We start from the raw sequence: 16,555 nt of genomic DNA, 5'->3' as shown, positions 1-16,555 counted from the left end.
ATTTTAAAAATTAGCCAGGCATGGCGGTGCATGGATGTAATCCCAGCTACTCAGGAGGCTGACCCAGGAGAATCGCTTGAACCCAGGAGGTGGAGGTTGCAGTGAGCTGAGATTGTGCCACTGTACTCTAGCCTGGGGAACAGAGTGAGACTGTCTCAAAAAAAAGGGGGGTGGGGATTCAGGAATGCCTGTTCTAAGGAGAGAAGGAGAAGGAAGGGAAGGGGGAGGGAGGGAAGAAGGAAAGAGAGAAAAATTAAAACAATTTCTAATAAAATTTCTTAAGATCTTGCATTCCATGCTTCTGTTCAGGTGGATAATGATGTGTGTATGTGTGTGCATCCATAAACACAACCTTCAAAATGCATCATCAAAATTCTCCTTTAGGCTTAGAATCAAGTTAGGACTCATATGAAAGATGAGTGATTTGGATTTGGTCAGTGCCTCTGTAAGGAACGGTTCGGTAGACTGACAAGTCTGTGTGATTCCAGAGGCTGCTGGTTTGCCTAGAAGAGTCCATTTATATTCACAACATTAAGGACATGAAGCTGTTGAAGACTCTCCTGGATGTTCCTGCAAACCCAACAGGTGAGCCCCACAAATAGAACAGATGCCCCTCAAATATCATGTCCAGGTGCTTCTTTCCCAAGCTTTATTTTCCTCTAAATGGCAAACCTGAAGCAATGTTTTTGCTTTTTGAGTCTTAGTGAGGTCTGTCTTGAGGCTTCATCTTAATGGTGGCAGATTGAAATTGTGTCAGGCCATGAGCCCTGCAAGGGGGCTGTGTGGCCTTCATTGCAGTCCAAGAATAACAACACCCTTCATCTGGGACCCATATCAGCAAATGTGTCAAGGCACGTAAGGTAGACGTGTAAAGCTTTCAAGCATCTGATGTTGAAAGGTGTTTATCCCTAATTGTTTTTTGTGGTTCATTCAGGACAGAGTAGGTGTAATAATTAGAAGCAGGTTTCAACTTGGTGTGTCTTCGTAGCCAGCAGAAAGACAATCTGAACCATAGATAATGTGTTTTATTACATTACAAAGAAATCTCTCTACTTCGGTGATATGCTAGGATATTAAACCTTACTGAATTCTCGGAATTTAACACCATTCAATACATTCCTGGTGTATAAGAAGAGGAATGGTTTGGATTTGTTATATTGAAACAGCAGATGACATTATATGAATTCATTGAGCTAGGAGTAAGCAAGAAAGAATTCCTTTGTTGTGTGGTGGGTTGAGGAGTCATCACACTGGAACAATTTGTGCATTTAATGAGTCCAGATTAATATTTGCAGATTATATTCCAGTTTCATATCATTGAGCAACTGCTTCTATTTACTGTTTCTTAGTTCTTTGCCTTTCACTAAATTTCAAGATCTATGTGGGTGCCACCCAAGTCACCTAGACTTTTTGAACCTTGGTTCCCTTCTCTGTAAAATGGAATAATACCCATCTCCCAGGATTGGCTGAAAATTAAACAAGGTAATGTTTGTGAAAGTGACCAGCACAGGAACTGCCATGCACAAAATACTTCCTATGTCTTCTCTTCATTTCAATTCTATAAATGGCCCTTGGCTGTTGATTTCAGTGCTTTAACATTTCAGCCATGGCAAAAGCATATTTTAAAAGAACAAAGCCAGCTGGATGTGGTGGTGGCTCACATCTGTAATCCCAGCACTTTGGGAGGCAAAGATGGGCGAATCACCTGAGGTCAGGAGTTCAAGACCAGCCTGACCAACATGGAGAAACCCCACCTCTACTAAAAAAATACAAAAATTAGCTGGGTGTGGTGGCGGGCGCCTGTAACCCTAGCTACTTGGGAGACTGAGACAGGAGAATTGCTTGAACCCGGGAGGCAAAGGTTTCACTGAGCTGAGATCGCAGTCTAACCTGAGCAACAGAGCAAGACTCCATCTCAAAAAACAATAAATAAATTAAAAAGAAAGAAAGAACCAGGCCATTGAGGCTGTTAAGGAATTCTGTGAGATAATGACTTTGGAGCATATTTTCCAAAATGGAAGATAGTACATGAAGAAGCTGTGGGTGGTAAGTTTTTCCTTTAGACAGGAGAGGCTGAAACCATCTGGACAAGTATCTGTTGTAGACATTCTTTGTGCCTGGCACCACAGTAGGCACCGTTAGGCAACCACATACCAGGAGCCCAAAATCTAGTTGTCACGAGTTCCCTCAAACAGTCTATTCTGGGATGGTCCAAGACCGGTGCACCAGCAGCCTTTGGCAGGAATGGAACCATGTTTAACTCTGGGGTGTGCACACAGTTGAAGGGAGCATGCACTCTTCTGATAGGGAATGAGAGGCCCCTGCATCTGTGCAGAGCTTGCGGCTGGCAGGGCCTTAGCTGGGCCTTCAGGGATTTGGGGAGGAACGTCAGAAATGCAGATAGCTACAAGCTGCCTATGGCTCTCAGCTTCTCTGAAGAGAGGGGAGTTGGACACGGTAAATGCCACTTACTCCTCATACCTGTTGCACACTTGAACTCCAAGGAACAGGGTTGCTTCAGGACTGAGCACCCTCCCTTGCAAACACGTGTCTCCCCATTTACTCTTCTGTATTTTGAGACAGAGTCTCATTCTGTTGCCCAGGCTGGAGTGAGGTGGTGCGATCTCAGCTCACTGCAACCTCTGCCTCCCAGGTTCAAGGGATTCTTATGCCTCAACCTCCCGAGTAGCTGGGACTACAGGCACCCACCACCACACCAGGCTAATTTTTTGTATTTTTAGTAGAGATGGGGCTTCACCGTGTTGGTCAGGCTGGTCTCGAACTCCTGTCCTCAAGTGAACTGCCCTCCTTGGCTTCCCAAACTGTTGGGATTACAGGCGTAAGCCACCATGCCCAGTCACCATTTACTCTTTTTTTTTTTTTTAATATAGCACATATAGTTGTTTTTCTATCATTCAGAAAACTCACTGGTTGCCTTACTTACTGCAGTTTAAACAGAGAGAAAATAAGTACAGGGCTATTTGTGTTCCATGTATATTGTTTGTAAAGAGAATCACTTTTATCTCAAGAAAAATTAGTAACAATGGCAGGTACTTTTTCTGTCTCAGATAAAAGGATGTCTCCTTATGAAAGGATCCAGGGTTAAGTCAAGCATTTCTTCTGAAAGACCAGGAACAGGTTGACCAAATTGTGTCTTTTTAGACCTCCGATGTTCTTTGGAGATGTAGCCCAAGATGTTTCAAATGCTCACTTTTGTAATTATCACTTCAACTTCTGAGCTCCCTTTCTACTTCAGTAAAATGGAGATGATCATTTTTAGCCTCCAGAGTTGCCATGGAGAGCATTACCTGAGGTCGTGGCCTGTGTGGGCAAAGGTGGGTCCACCCTGTCCATGCCCACAGTCAGTTAGGCTCACTGACCCGCCTGCTCTGCCCCGTAAGGCAGTCTTCCACAGGTAAGAGCTGCAACTCAGGTTTCCAATTCGGGAACCCTCAGAGGACTCTGCACTGTCCAAATCATGAATATACACTCCCCATAGGCCAGGAGTCACCTTCTCTGTTCTATCCTCTAGTTATTTTCTGAACAAAGAAATAAGATGGAAACTCAGGCTGTCAATTTTGTAAATCCTTGCTAGGTAGAGAAGGAAGACAGAATCACTTGGCTAATGATCTTTGGCACGCGAATCCTGAATGCATTTTGACTTCATAAACTACAAATAAATGAGCTATCCAGAGTTCTCCTGTTATCTCACATTCGGCATCTAACGCAGCTATAAATTTCCTCCTTTCTGTCTGTGTTTGTGTCATGCCCATTCCTGTTGTGTCAGAGATTGCAGGCTGTTTCCTTTAAAGAGCTTGGCCAGACAGGGGCTCCAAGTTAATTTCCTGCCAGCACAGCAGTCTGCTCTGGGCAGTCAAGGCTGGAAATCTCCATGAAAGTCCTGCCAACTGCAGACCTCGCAGTGGAGGGGGTGGTCACAGAGCTGACCACCTTTTACGGAATATTGAGGGAGCGTTCTATACCACACAGCAATGCAGATCATTCAACAACTCATGGTTTCTTCCCCAGCAAGGCCTCTTTCTGAAAATAGTAATACAACTGGTATAGATGATTCCCTTTTGTAAGAGCACAGGGCACTTGCTGCACAAAGAAGATTCCTTTCCTTTCTATTTTTGAAAATTGGGACACGTAGTCTGAGACATTAATCAACTCGGAGGGAACTGTATTTTATAAATCACTGTTAACTTACCTAAAATTTGACATATAATACTGTAAATACCAAGATGAGAATCATTTAGAATCACAAGACTTCCTTCTAATTCCACTGATGATGCCATTGGTTCTTGAGTTGAGAGCAGGCACTTCTTTTCCAGCTATAGAATTACAGCCAAACAATTACAGTGAAATTGCAGCTGCCAATGACCTACAAAAATATGTGTCAAGTCTATAACGAGTCCAAAATCCCCAATCAGAACCTTATTCCTATGTAGAAAAAAGACTGGAAGAAAATATGCTCAGATGTTCAGAACCGTGAAAAGCCTCTGGGTCTTAGAATTGTGGGTGATTTTTTTCTCCTTCTATTTACTAGGCTTTGCAAATGTTCTACACCATCACTTTTATATTATACAATAATATTTTAAAGCCCATTTCCTTCCTTAAAAAGGCTTTGTGTGGCACCTGTAACAGAGAGAGAAGACCAGCAGAATGGTAAGAGCTAAGCTGAGGAAAACTTCTTACTTGCCTTGGGTGGTTCCCAAGATAGGAAGATGCATTCATGTAGCTGGTTGGATTTTTCTGACACTTGGACCATAGGGAAGTCACAGTAAGCTTTTCTGGGGACCTTCATTAAGAGTATAAGGCTAGGAAGGCAGGATTCCTTGTCTAAATTCAGATGGATTGGCAGAGGTACGAGCCCAGAGGCAAACTGTCAGACAAGTGGTGTGTGTCAGAGTACGCCTGCCCTCGCTCTTCTCCTTGGTCCCTTTCTCATTAGCATCTAGCGTCATCCAGTTCTATAATAAGTTTTACAGGAAGTTCAATGTTAGCTTAAAAAGTTTAAACCTTTCTTCCCTTCTGGGAATATTTCTATTTTAACATAAAACTCTGCAGCACAATGGGAATTATATATCAATGGCTTCTGCTCCAAGACCTCTTCACTCTCTCTGCCCGGAAGACATGCCCAGTATTTTCAGAGGGAACAAATAAGAAATGAAGGCTTGGCATTGTGGAATGTTAAATCTGGAAAGACCTCTAGGTCACAGTAGCCTTCATTTCCCAGGCAGGAAACAGGCCTGAAAAGCCACAGATAACTCTGCCAGAGTCACACAGTACATGGCAGACCCCAGTCTTGAACCAATGTCCTCAGCCTGTCTCTAACCAGATAAATATTCCTGAAATATACTGCCTTAAAATAAAAATTGAATGTCTTTATTGAGATATAATTCATATGCTATGCAATTCACCTGTTTAAAATGCATGATTCAATAGCTTTTGGTATATTCAGGGAATTGTGTAACCATCACCATAATTAATTTTAGAGTGTTTTCATTGCCCCCAAAAGAAACCTTGCACCTCTTAGCTACCACTCCCTATGCCCCCAGCCATAGGCAAACCCTAATCTACTTTCTCTCTCTATTAGGTTATAGATTTCTCTATTCTGGACATTTTACTCCAGTAGAATCATACAATATAGGTTCCTTTGTGACTGACTTCTTTCACTTAGCCTAGTGTTTCCAAGGTTCAGCCGTGTTGTAGCATGTCTCAGTACTTTCTTTTTCTTACTGGATAATATTATAAGAATGTGCCTCATTTTCTTTATCCATTTATCAGTTGATAAACATTTGGGTTATTTCCACTTTTTGGCTTATGAAATATGCCGCTATGAAAACTCATATACAAGTTTTTGTGTGGACATATGCTATAATTTCTCTTGGGTGCATATGTAGGAATGGAATTTCTAGCTCATATGAGAACTTTACGTTTAGCTTTTGAAGAACTGCTAAAAGCACTGCCCCATTTTACATTCCCACCAGCGGTGCATAGGTCTCAGTTTCTCTATATCCTCACCAACATTTATCTGTCTTTTTTTTTTTGAGACGGAGTTTCACTCTTGTTATCCAGGCTGGAGTGCAATGGCGCAATCTCAGCTCACCGCAACCTTTGCCTCCTGGGTTCAGGCAGTTCTCCTGCCTCAGCCTCCCGAGTAGCTGGGACCACAGGCACACGCCACCATGCCCAGCTAATTTTTTGTATTTTTAGTAGAGACGGGGTTTCACCATGTTGACCAGGATGGTCTCGATCTCTTGACCTCGTGATCCACCTGCCTCGGCCTCCCAAACTGCTGGGATTACAGGCTTGAGCCACTGTGCCCAACCCAGCTGTCTTTTTTATTGTAGTCATTCTAGTGGTTGTAGGGTGGTATCTCATCATGTTTTTAACACCGCTCTTTAAAAAACATATGTGCTAGGCCAGGCATGGTGGCTCACGCCTGTAATCCCAGCACTTTGGGAGGCCGAGGTGGGTGGATCACCTGTGGTCAGGAGTTTGAGACCAGCCTGGCCAACATGGTGAAACCTTGTCTCTACTAAAAATACAAAAATTAGCTGGGTGTGGTGGTGTCTGACTATAATCCAAGCTGCTGGGGAGGCTGAGACAGGAGAATCGCTTGAACTCAAGAGGTAGAGGTTGCAGTGAACCAAGATTGCACCACTGTACCTCCAACCTGGGCAACAGAGCAAGAGTCCATCTCAAAAGCAAAACAAAACAAAACATATATACTGAGAAACCTTCAGTAGTCACGCACTGCATTCCTAAGGCCTTAACTCTTTAGTTTGGAACTCTAGTCCGTCTAAGATTTCCACAGTCTTCACATCTTTACTGCCAGCTGTCTCTATGGGAACCCAGCACGCAAGCCAACCAGATCTCCTGACTGCCTTCCCCTCCCCACTTTCACAAGACTAGAATGCCTTCTGCCTGCCTAGCTGTTCTTGGAATTACATTTGGATGGCAAAGAACTCAGAAAGGATGAGGAATTGGGGTTTCCAGAGCAAAACTGGGAATGTACAAGTGGCCTCTTCTAAGACTAGGACCAGGAATGACCTTGTATAGCCAAAGGGGTGGCAGGGCTGCCAGAATGTGCAGTTAAAGGTTCTGGGGCTCAGCCACTTCCTCCTGTAGCTATGCATGACAAGTGATAAGAGGACAGCCCGCTGTGGACTCAGCAAAGCCAGAGCAGAAAATAAGACCTAAGTTCCAACTCTAAATGTTTGATTTCTTTTTCCTTTGTTCTCCTTCCTCAGCAGATTAGTTAAGGTGTGTTTCAATCTGACCTGAAGTTTTTCTGATTCTTTTATAAGAACCCACTTAAAATACTAACTTGTAACAGACATCAGTCACCTTTTTTATTTAGAAAGATGTCTCTCTTGCATGATCTCAAAGTTTCTGGTGACACTTTGGTTTCTATGAAATTGCTTGAATTCACTCCCATCATGTGCGCTTCTGTTCATCTAAGCCATTGTTTTGAAAATCCTTTACTTAAATGCTGTTGAGATATCCTCCCTCCTTGAATCCCCTTACAAATAAAAACAGCTTATGTTGGTTCAATGGTTTGATGGGCTGTTTACTCTCCCAGAATATTGTTGAAGCATCTTAAATCCAAAATGTTCTCTTTAATTCGTTTGTCTCAATGTCTAGGTGCACCATCTTGACTGAAGATGGAGACCTCAAATAAACTCCCGCCTCCAGAGGTGCCCATTTCCCTTATCAAGCCAGAACAGTTGGTTCAGAAACTGCTGTTTTCTTTTTTTTTTTTTTTTTTTTTTTGAGACAGAGTCTCATTTTGTCACCCAGGCTGGAGTGCAGTGGCACTATCTTGGCTCACTGCAAACTCTGCCTCAGTTTAAGCAATTCTCCTGCCTTAGCCTCCTGAGCAGCTGGGACTACAGGGGCCTGCCACCACACCCAGCTAATTTTTCTATTTTTAGTAAACATGGGGTTTCACTATGTTGGCCAGACTGGTCTTGAACTCCTGACGTCAGGTGATCCACCCACCTCGGCCTCCCAAAGTGCTGGGATTACAGGCATGAGCCACTACATCCAGCCTGGAATTGCTCAATTTCTAAATAGGTCGTTGGTGGCTCCTCTTCTCCAACTTGAAATTACTGGACAACAGTATATAATCATCTGAAGAAAGACCAACATATACTGACCTTTCGCAATAGGAAGGTTTATTTCAGTTTTGAGTAAATTGTCTTGTAGCCCTAGAGGGTAATGGAATTGGAAAAGAAGTAGTTGCTATTTCAGAGTCCTGGGGTAAAATGTAATGATAAGCATTATACACACACACACACACACACACACACACACACACACACATATAATTTTTTTTTTTTTTTTCATTTTTGAGACGGAATCTCACTCTGTAGCCCAGCCTGGAGTGCAGTGGTGCAATCTTAACTCGCTACAACCTCCGCCTCCCGGGTTCAAGCTATTCTCCTGCCTCAGCCTCCCAAGTAGCTGGCACTATAGGCATGCACCACTACGCCTGGCTACTTTTTGTATCTGTAGTAGAGACAGGGTTTTGCCATGTTGGCCAGGCTGGTGTGGAACTCCTGACCTCAAGTGATCCGCCTGCCTCAAAGTGCTGGAATTACAGGCGTGAGCCACTGCAGCCGGCAAGTCTGATTGTTTCACTGTAGCAAGGACACACCCAGTGTTAAATCAAAAGGTCTCCCCTTGTGAATTTGCTTTATTGGAACCCTTTGATTAGAAGAATAATTAGCGAAAAGCAATTGTCTACAGAGCCATTCATCCCCTCGCCAGCAGGTGGCACTGTAGCTGTACTGTTTCAGATGCCCTCTCCAGCTGTGCAGTCTCTCCCTTGGCCCCTGGTTTCTCATGTCCTGTTTCTTCTTTGCCAGGTCTATGTGCTCTCTCTATTAACCATTCCAATTCTTACTTGGCCTATCCCGGAAGCCTGACTTCAGGCGAGATTGTGCTTTATGATGGAAACTCCCTGGTAAGTTGACAGTGACCCAACTGAGCCAACCTGCCTGCCTTGGCTGTGTGGTCACGGAAGGAAGTAGATAAGGACTCCAGGCTGCAGAGGGCTGGAGGCGGTGGGGGTAAGCAATACTGGGGAGTTGTTCAAGGGAAGGTGATGTTATTTGCCCTCGGGTTGCCATCAGTCAATATCACCATAAGCCAACAGGCTAAGCCAAGTCAGACATCTGCAGCCTAATGAAAACCACTTGCTAGCAGGGGGCCAGTTGCTGACTGAATGTGTCACCCTGCTACATGCCACAGCCTGAGACTGTGTGTAGGTGTTTCGTATTCCCTGACCTCTGGTCTCTGAGGCTTCCCTGAGCAGGACAGGATTGCTGTGGGATGTTCCCTAAAAATGCGTGCAGGGCGTGCCTGCAATGGCATCTCGCTGCACTGCGTGCTCAGTTCCTGGACACCTTCCCAAGGGCAGGAAAAGGGATGTAAATGGAGTGGCCTTTGAAGCTGAATCTTGATTCACCAGAAAATGATGCACAGCTTACATGCAAGTGGCCTGGTGGACAAAGGAGACAGAGGGAACCAGAAAGGAGGGAGAAAGGAGAAAAGAGGGAGGGGAGAGAGATGAAATCTATCTTCCCTCTTCCGCAGCATCAATATCCATTTTTCCTTTTCACCAACAGAAAACAGTCTGCACTATTGCTGCCCACGAGGGGACGCTGGCTGCCATCACCTTCAATGCCTCAGGCTCCAAACTAGCAAGTGCATCTGAAAAAGTGAGTCCACTCCCACCCACGCCTCTGCCTGAGGTTCACTGGATGGCTCCTGCCATGTCCAGGGATGTGGTGGAACAAGCCTGGTGACATGAAGACTGACTGGTCTCTGGGCCCACTCAGAATTTGTTTCAGAGGGAGAATTTCTGGCCTCTGCATGTATGGTATATTCATGCATTTGTTAATTCAATAGACCAGAGCCTGTACTATGCAAGATACAAGACACTTTGCATGAAAACTCATGGTCTTATTAAGAAATGTGCATACACATCGGCCATAGAGACAGACAGATGCTATACCTTATAAACACAGTAGAGTGCAAACCAAATGCTTCGCTTTGCTATTTAGAGAGAATGATGTCTTCTGCCTGGAATAATCACAGAAAGGGATCAAATTGAAATTCTTTTTTTTTTTGAGATGGAGCCTAGCTTTGTTGCCCAGGCTGGATTGCAATGACGCAATCTCAGCTCACTGCAACCTCCACCTCCCGGGTTTAAGTGATTCTCCTGCCTCAGTCTCCCGAGTAGCTGGGATGACAGGTGGACATTGCCATATCTGGCTAATTTTTTGTATTTTAGTAGAGACGGGGTTTCACTGTGTTGTCTAGGCCGATCTTGAACTCCTGAGCTCAGGCAATCCACCTGCCTTGGCCTCCCAAAGTGCTAGGATTACAGGCATGAGCCACCGTGCTTGGGATCAAATTGAAATTCTAAGAAACCAGAGCAGTTGGGTGAACAGGCAGGCACACACACACACACACACACACACACACACACACAGCCTTGGGCACAGGTGGAAGGGAAAAGGGGGACAGAGGGTGCTTAAACATTTTCGAAGAGTTGCTGATCGGCACATAAATAAAAATGCCTCTGTGCCTAACACTGTGTGTTTCCTCCTTAGAGATGGACATTCAAAACCGACACAACAAACTCCTCTGTAAACGACCTCTCTCTGTGAAGCCATTAATGGTTATGAAATTTCCACCTGCTTTCTTTTCCAGGGCACGGTCATCCGGGTGTTCTCCGTCCCTGATGGGCAAAAGGTCTATGAGTTCCGGAGAGGGATGAAAAGGTCTGTGTTCAATGTCAAACCCATTTTAAAGTCCCCACAGAAGTCCCACAGGGGCCACTGGCAGCTGTCTTAGGGAGAGGACAGAGAGTGGCTCTGTGCTCTTTACTCACCTGGAGGAGTATAACTACTCTCCCAGGTAATTGACTTCCAGGCTTTACTCGGGGCTCAGCAAAACTGAAAGCCGAGATGCTGTTTTAACACAGTTCAGCCATGAGAGTCCCTTTCTGATGTGTGCATGGGCGGCCGGCACAGGAGGAATGAGAGCCAGGGAGTCACAATCCAAAAATAATTTCTGGTTTCCTTCCATGAAAATAAAGGACGATGTAAAGTGTGACTGTTTAGGATCTTATCAGATGTAGGCAGATCGGTGCGCAGAGCAACCGGAAGATTCCAAGATGCCAGGAAGACACAGTTCCTCTCTTCTACTGAAGAGGTGGGGCTGTACCTTGTTTCTTCTCACATAAATAAGACTATGGTCTGGGCATGGTGGCTCATGCCTGTAATCCCAGTACTTTGGGAGGCTGAGGCAGGCAGATCACTTGATGTCAGGAGTTCAAGACCAGCCTGGTCAACATGGTGAAACCCCGTCTCTACTAAAAATACAAAAATTAGCTGGGCGTAGTGGTGGGCACCTGTAATCCCAGCTAACTGGGAGGTTGAGGCAGGTGAATCGCTTGAACCTGGGAATCGGAGGTTGCAGTAAATGGAGATTACGCCATTGCACTCCAGTCTGGGCAACAGAGTGAGACTCTGTCTCAAAAGAAAAAAAGAGACTATGACCCTTTGGGAATCTTTCTGACATTAATTTCTAAACATGAGAACCACAATGTTTAAGGGATTTGGGGCTACCTAGGCTCTTCAGGATACATCAAATTTTCTTTTAAAGCTGATCTCAGAACTATAAGGCCGTAACTCTCATTTATCTTGCTCACTGACCCATGTGTTGCTGTGCTTCTAGGTATGTGACAATCAGCTCTCTAGTGTTCAGCATGGACTCACAATTCCTCTGTGCCTCCAGTAACACTGAGACAGTGCACATCTTCAAGCTGGAACAGGTCACCAACAGGCAAGTACTGCACTGGGGCACCAAACAGTTGTTAAACGAAAGGAGTCAGCCCCGACTCTTCTGCTGGTATGAACGATCTCTCTTCTTTCTCAACACCCCAATGTTGCCTTTACTTGGGACTTCACCTAAGTGACGGAGTGTGTGTTAGTAAAACTTTCAAGGCATATTGCATACAAGCAAAACACTGGGAGCCATCCTGGTGGGTTCATGTCCCGGCTCTGCCCCTCAGGAGCCGTGAAATCCTTTGAAGATAATTTAGATCTGTGTTCTTCAGTTTCCTCATCTGCAAAACAAATGTAACAACAGTATACATGTCTGAGGCTGGTTGCGAGGATTAAACGAGTCTGTGGATCTAAAGTGTTCAGCATCATGCCTTGCATGTAGTAAGCACTAAGGAGTGTTAGCTGATGTAGCTGTGAATAGAGCAATGTATTTATTTATTGTCGCTGCCAGCACTACCGCTGAGTGCTTGGGAAACACCTGCAATTTTTCAGAGCCTGAGAAGCTGTCTGAAAGGTGAAAGAAAAGCCTAAAAAGTGGGTAAAATCTCTAGGGAAGGAGTAAAAAGAACTTCAGGACAGTGAGCTTTGGGTTACACCTGTGCAGAATGGGGGTTGGAAAGTTCTGGAAAGGTGGAGGAGCGAGAGGGAGCAGCCCCCAGTGTTTCATACACCATAGGGGTGGGGGACAAGGATTCTAGAGAAAGAGCACTTTGAAAATGTTGCCCCAGCCTGCAGGGGAAGGGCAGGATGAAGTTGGAAATCTTACTGTATTTGCAGGCTTGGTTGCTGGTACACTTGGATGGAGTTTCAGAAGATGGAGGTTTAGAGGCCGGGCACCATATCGCACTGATACATACTAACACATATGTAACAGAGGCTTGGGACCTTATGCTGATACATGCTAATACATATGTGACAGAGGCCAGGCACCATATCACACTGATACATACACACATGTAACAGAGGCTGGGGACCTTATGCTGATACATGCTAACACATGTGTGACAGAGGCCAGGCACCATATCACACGGATACATACTAACACATATGTAGCAGAGGCTGGGGATCTTATGCTGATACATGCTAACACATATGTAACAGAGGCTGGGCACCATATCACACTGATACATACTAACACATATGTAACGGACTTTGGGGATCTTATGCTGATACATGCTAACACATATAACAGAGGCCAGGCACCTTATCACTGAAACACACACATACATGATAGAGGCCAGACACTGTATCACACTGATACATGCTAACACATATGTAACAGAGGCTGGGAACCTTATGCTGATATACACTGATCATGCTGATACACATACGTAACAGGATGCTGATACATGCTACCACATATGTAACACAGGCCAGGCGCCTATCACACTGCTACATGCTAACACATACATACATGACAGAGGCTGGGCACTGTATCATGCTGATACACACACCAACACCTCCATTACAGCAGCTGGGCACCATATCACGCTGATACATGCTAATACATACATGACAGGCTGGGCGCCATATCACACTGATACACACACATACAGTTGGAGAAAGCTCTGCGTTTTTTGTTTTTTGAGATGGAGTCTCTCTCTGTTGCCAGGCTGGAATGCAGTGGCACGATCCCGGCTCACTACAACCTCCAACTCCCTGGTTCAAGTGATTCTTGTGACTCAGCCTCCCAAGTTGCTGGGACTACAGGCACGTGCCATCATGCCCCACTAATTTTTGTATTTTTAGGAGAGGTGGTGTTTCATCATGTTGGCCAGGATGGTCTCCATCTCCTGACCTCATAATCCACCCACCTTGGCTTCCCAAAGTGCTGGGATTACAGGCACGAGCCACCACACCCAGCCAGAAAGCTGTTTTTAAAGGCATGTGTGATTAGAGCAAGCCCATGCTGCCTGAGGTCACCTGAGCCATAGCACATATCATAGCCATGGGACTGATGTCTTCTCATCTCTAGGATCCTTGTCCTCCCCCTGGTGTATAAAACACTGAGAGCTGCCACCTTCTTGCTCCTCCATCTTTCCAGAACTTTCCAACCCCTCTTCTGCACAGGTGTAACCCAAAGCTCATTGTTTGCCCTGAGGTTCTTTTTACTCTTTCCCTAGATATTATATCAACTTTTTAGGCTTTTCTTTCACTTTTCAGACAGCTTCTTAAGCCCTGATCTTTTTGGGAGCCTTAATTCATCATCTTTTGTCATGGGTTTGAGCACCAGAGGGCGGCTGAGTTGTTAAGATGCCGTTCAACACCAAGGTTCCATGAGTGAGTGATCCCAATTGCTGCTGCAGCCTCGTCTCCACCAGGGTTTACTATCAGAGATTCATTTCTCACTTCAGGCTCTCCTATTTCTGTCTGTGAGCACAGGTGACCAGGAGCAGAACATCCAAGTTGTTCGGGGTTCTCCCTTCAACCTATCTGTGGGGTGTTCATATATCCCCGGTGGTTACAGCTCACATGAGCCTCCCATCAGCCTGTCCACGGGGTGTTCATATGTCCCCGGTGGTTACGGCTCACATGTGCCTCCCATCAGCATGTCCACGGGGTGTTCAGATGTCCCCAGTGGTTACAGCTCACGTGTGCCCACCAGGTCCCAATCCTGCAGATGAGCAGCCTCTCAGCAGGCGCCTGCTCTTGGAAACTCACATGGCAGCCCTGGTCCTCAATGTGTCACCCTCTGCATGGGGCAGAGCTAGCGGAGTGTCTCTCACCAATGGAAAAGTCACCCCCTCTGTCTGGCAGAGGCCTTGGGATGAAGTTCCATGACTGTAGGCGACCTCCCACATCCCTGTGCATGATCTCCATCATTACGCATGCTGGGACCTGAGTGACTCCAGGGCTCTCTACCATCAAACACCACCCAAAGTGTCTTGCCCGGAGGTTTGCTGCCCACTCAGTCTGGCTCAGTAGGCCTTCACATTGAGATCTGTCTGTTCTTCCATGAGCCCAGCTCTGTCCTGAGCTTATTTAATGGCACCTGGATATCAAGTCCATCTCACTCTCTACCCTAGTTCTCTTTTGGAAATCTCAGCATCAGACTAATCATCAGATCTGCCTTCTTTAATAGGGGAAAGTGGTAGCATTGGGAACCTTTTAACAGCTTGACAGTGGCTCTTCTGAAGAACAAACAGGCCCCTGATGCTCTTTAGTTATTGCCAGAATAATAGGTCCTGGATTGTTCTCAGTGGGCAGAACATTATGCTAAGGCACACTCTCTCCCTGCAGCGGTGAGAGTGAGGCTGATGGCGCTTGGGTGTGGAGTTTACTGGGTGTGAGCGGGGCCGACAGCCCAGTCCCAACATTGCCTGTGCATTACTCCCCTAGTAGACCAGAAGAGCCTTCGACCTGGAGTGGCTACATGGGAAAGATGTTCATGGCTGCTACCAACTACCTCCCCACCCAGGTGTCAGATATGATGCATCAGGACAGGGCTTTTGCCACCGCACGTTTGAATTTCTCTGGGCAGAGGAACATCTGCACACTCTCAACGTACGTACAATGTCACCCACTCTAAACAAGACCACGCTTTCATCAGTTTATTTTTCCAAAGCACAAAAATCCCCAAATATGAAGAGAAAAAAAATAAAAACAAAAAAAACTTGCCCCAGGCTGGGCATGGTGGCTCACGCCTGTAATCCCAGAGCTTTGGAAGGCCGAGGCAGGTGGATCACCTGAGGTCAGAAGTCTGAGACCAGCCTGGCCAACATGGTGAAATCCCATCTCTACTAAAATACAAAAATTAGCCAGGTGTGATGGTGTGCAGACCTAGCTACTCGGGAGGCTGAGGCAGGACAATTGCTTGAACCTAGAAGGTGGAGATTGCAGTGAGCCGAGATCGTGCCACTGCACTCCAGCCTGGGTGACAGAGTGAGACTCTGTCTCAAAAAAGGAAAAAACCACTTGCCCCAATGGAAGGGTGAATAGAATCAAACCCCTTCTTTTCCTATCTGACTTCAATATGGATTCTCAGGGGGCAGCTAGAAGTTGGCATGGGAATTTTAACCTTCCGGTTATAATGACACTGTCCTAAAAACAATTCTTATCTTTATGGAATTATGTAAAAAGCCTCCAGGTTTGTTTTCTAGGTTCAGACAACTATGGGGCTGACAGATGTTTTAAGAAGTTTGAAGGAGTTTACTCAAAAGTTGAACATTTTTAAAATTTCACAAAACGAACCAGCAATGACACTGAGCCAATCATCCATTTCCCCTCCTGTCTCTGTTGAGGGCTGAGACACATGTCAGGGGGACTGCGCCCCATGTCGGGAGCTAATGTGTTTGCTAGCTACTGCTGTTCACAGGGTTGCAGCATCTACACTCGTTTGCCTCATCCACACTATGACATTCAAAGACAAGAAATAATCCCAAAAGTAGATCCCAAGGCCAGAATGCAAAGGAATAGCCAGAAGCCCAGACCCAATCTGTGGGCTAAGGGTTTGTCAAAGGCAGAATCTAGTGACAGCTAGGATGAGGGGGACTTTGTCATTGAAGTGAATCTGCCACCCACGTTCGTGGTCATCACAGTTTATGTTTTCCTTGGCCCCTAGGATCCAGAAGTTGCCAAGGCTGCTAGTTGCATCATCTGACGGACACCTTTATATCTACAATTTGGATCCTCAGGACGGAGGAGAGTGTGTCTTAATCAAAACCCACAGGTGAAGATACTGCTTT

General features: G+C 45.5%; 1 protein-coding gene across 5 annotated transcripts in view; it reads left to right on the top strand.

Moving 5' to 3' along the window:
• Positions 1-16,555, top strand: part of WIPI1 (WD repeat domain, phosphoinositide interacting 1) — a 37,656-nt gene that overhangs the window by 12,373 nt on the left and 8,728 nt on the right. For 3 of the 5 annotated variants that reach the window (XM_054256416.2, XM_002748660.7, XM_078374505.1), the window contains 7 exons: positions 489-585; positions 8,880-8,977; positions 9,642-9,734; positions 10,732-10,802; positions 11,761-11,868; positions 15,210-15,374; positions 16,432-16,539. In XM_054256416.2, coding sequence (XP_054112391.1) covers positions 489-585; positions 8,880-8,977; positions 9,642-9,734; positions 10,732-10,802; positions 11,761-11,868; positions 15,210-15,374; positions 16,432-16,539 — 740 coding nt within the window. The remainder of the gene's footprint in view (positions 1-488; positions 586-8,879; positions 8,978-9,641; positions 9,735-10,731; positions 10,803-11,760; positions 11,869-15,209; positions 15,375-16,431; positions 16,540-16,555) is intronic. The other 2 variants (XM_008997643.5, XM_035301631.3) reach the window with 2 other exon arrangements.

The sequence above is a fragment of the Callithrix jacchus genome, chromosome 5 (genome assembly GCF_049354715.1).
Source record: "Callithrix jacchus isolate 240 chromosome 5, calJac240_pri, whole genome shotgun sequence".
NCBI classification, from domain to species: domain Eukaryota; kingdom Metazoa; phylum Chordata; class Mammalia; order Primates; family Cebidae; genus Callithrix; species Callithrix jacchus.
Note: the sequence above shows the minus strand (reverse complement) of the source record. Positions and strands in the feature narration are given on the sequence as shown.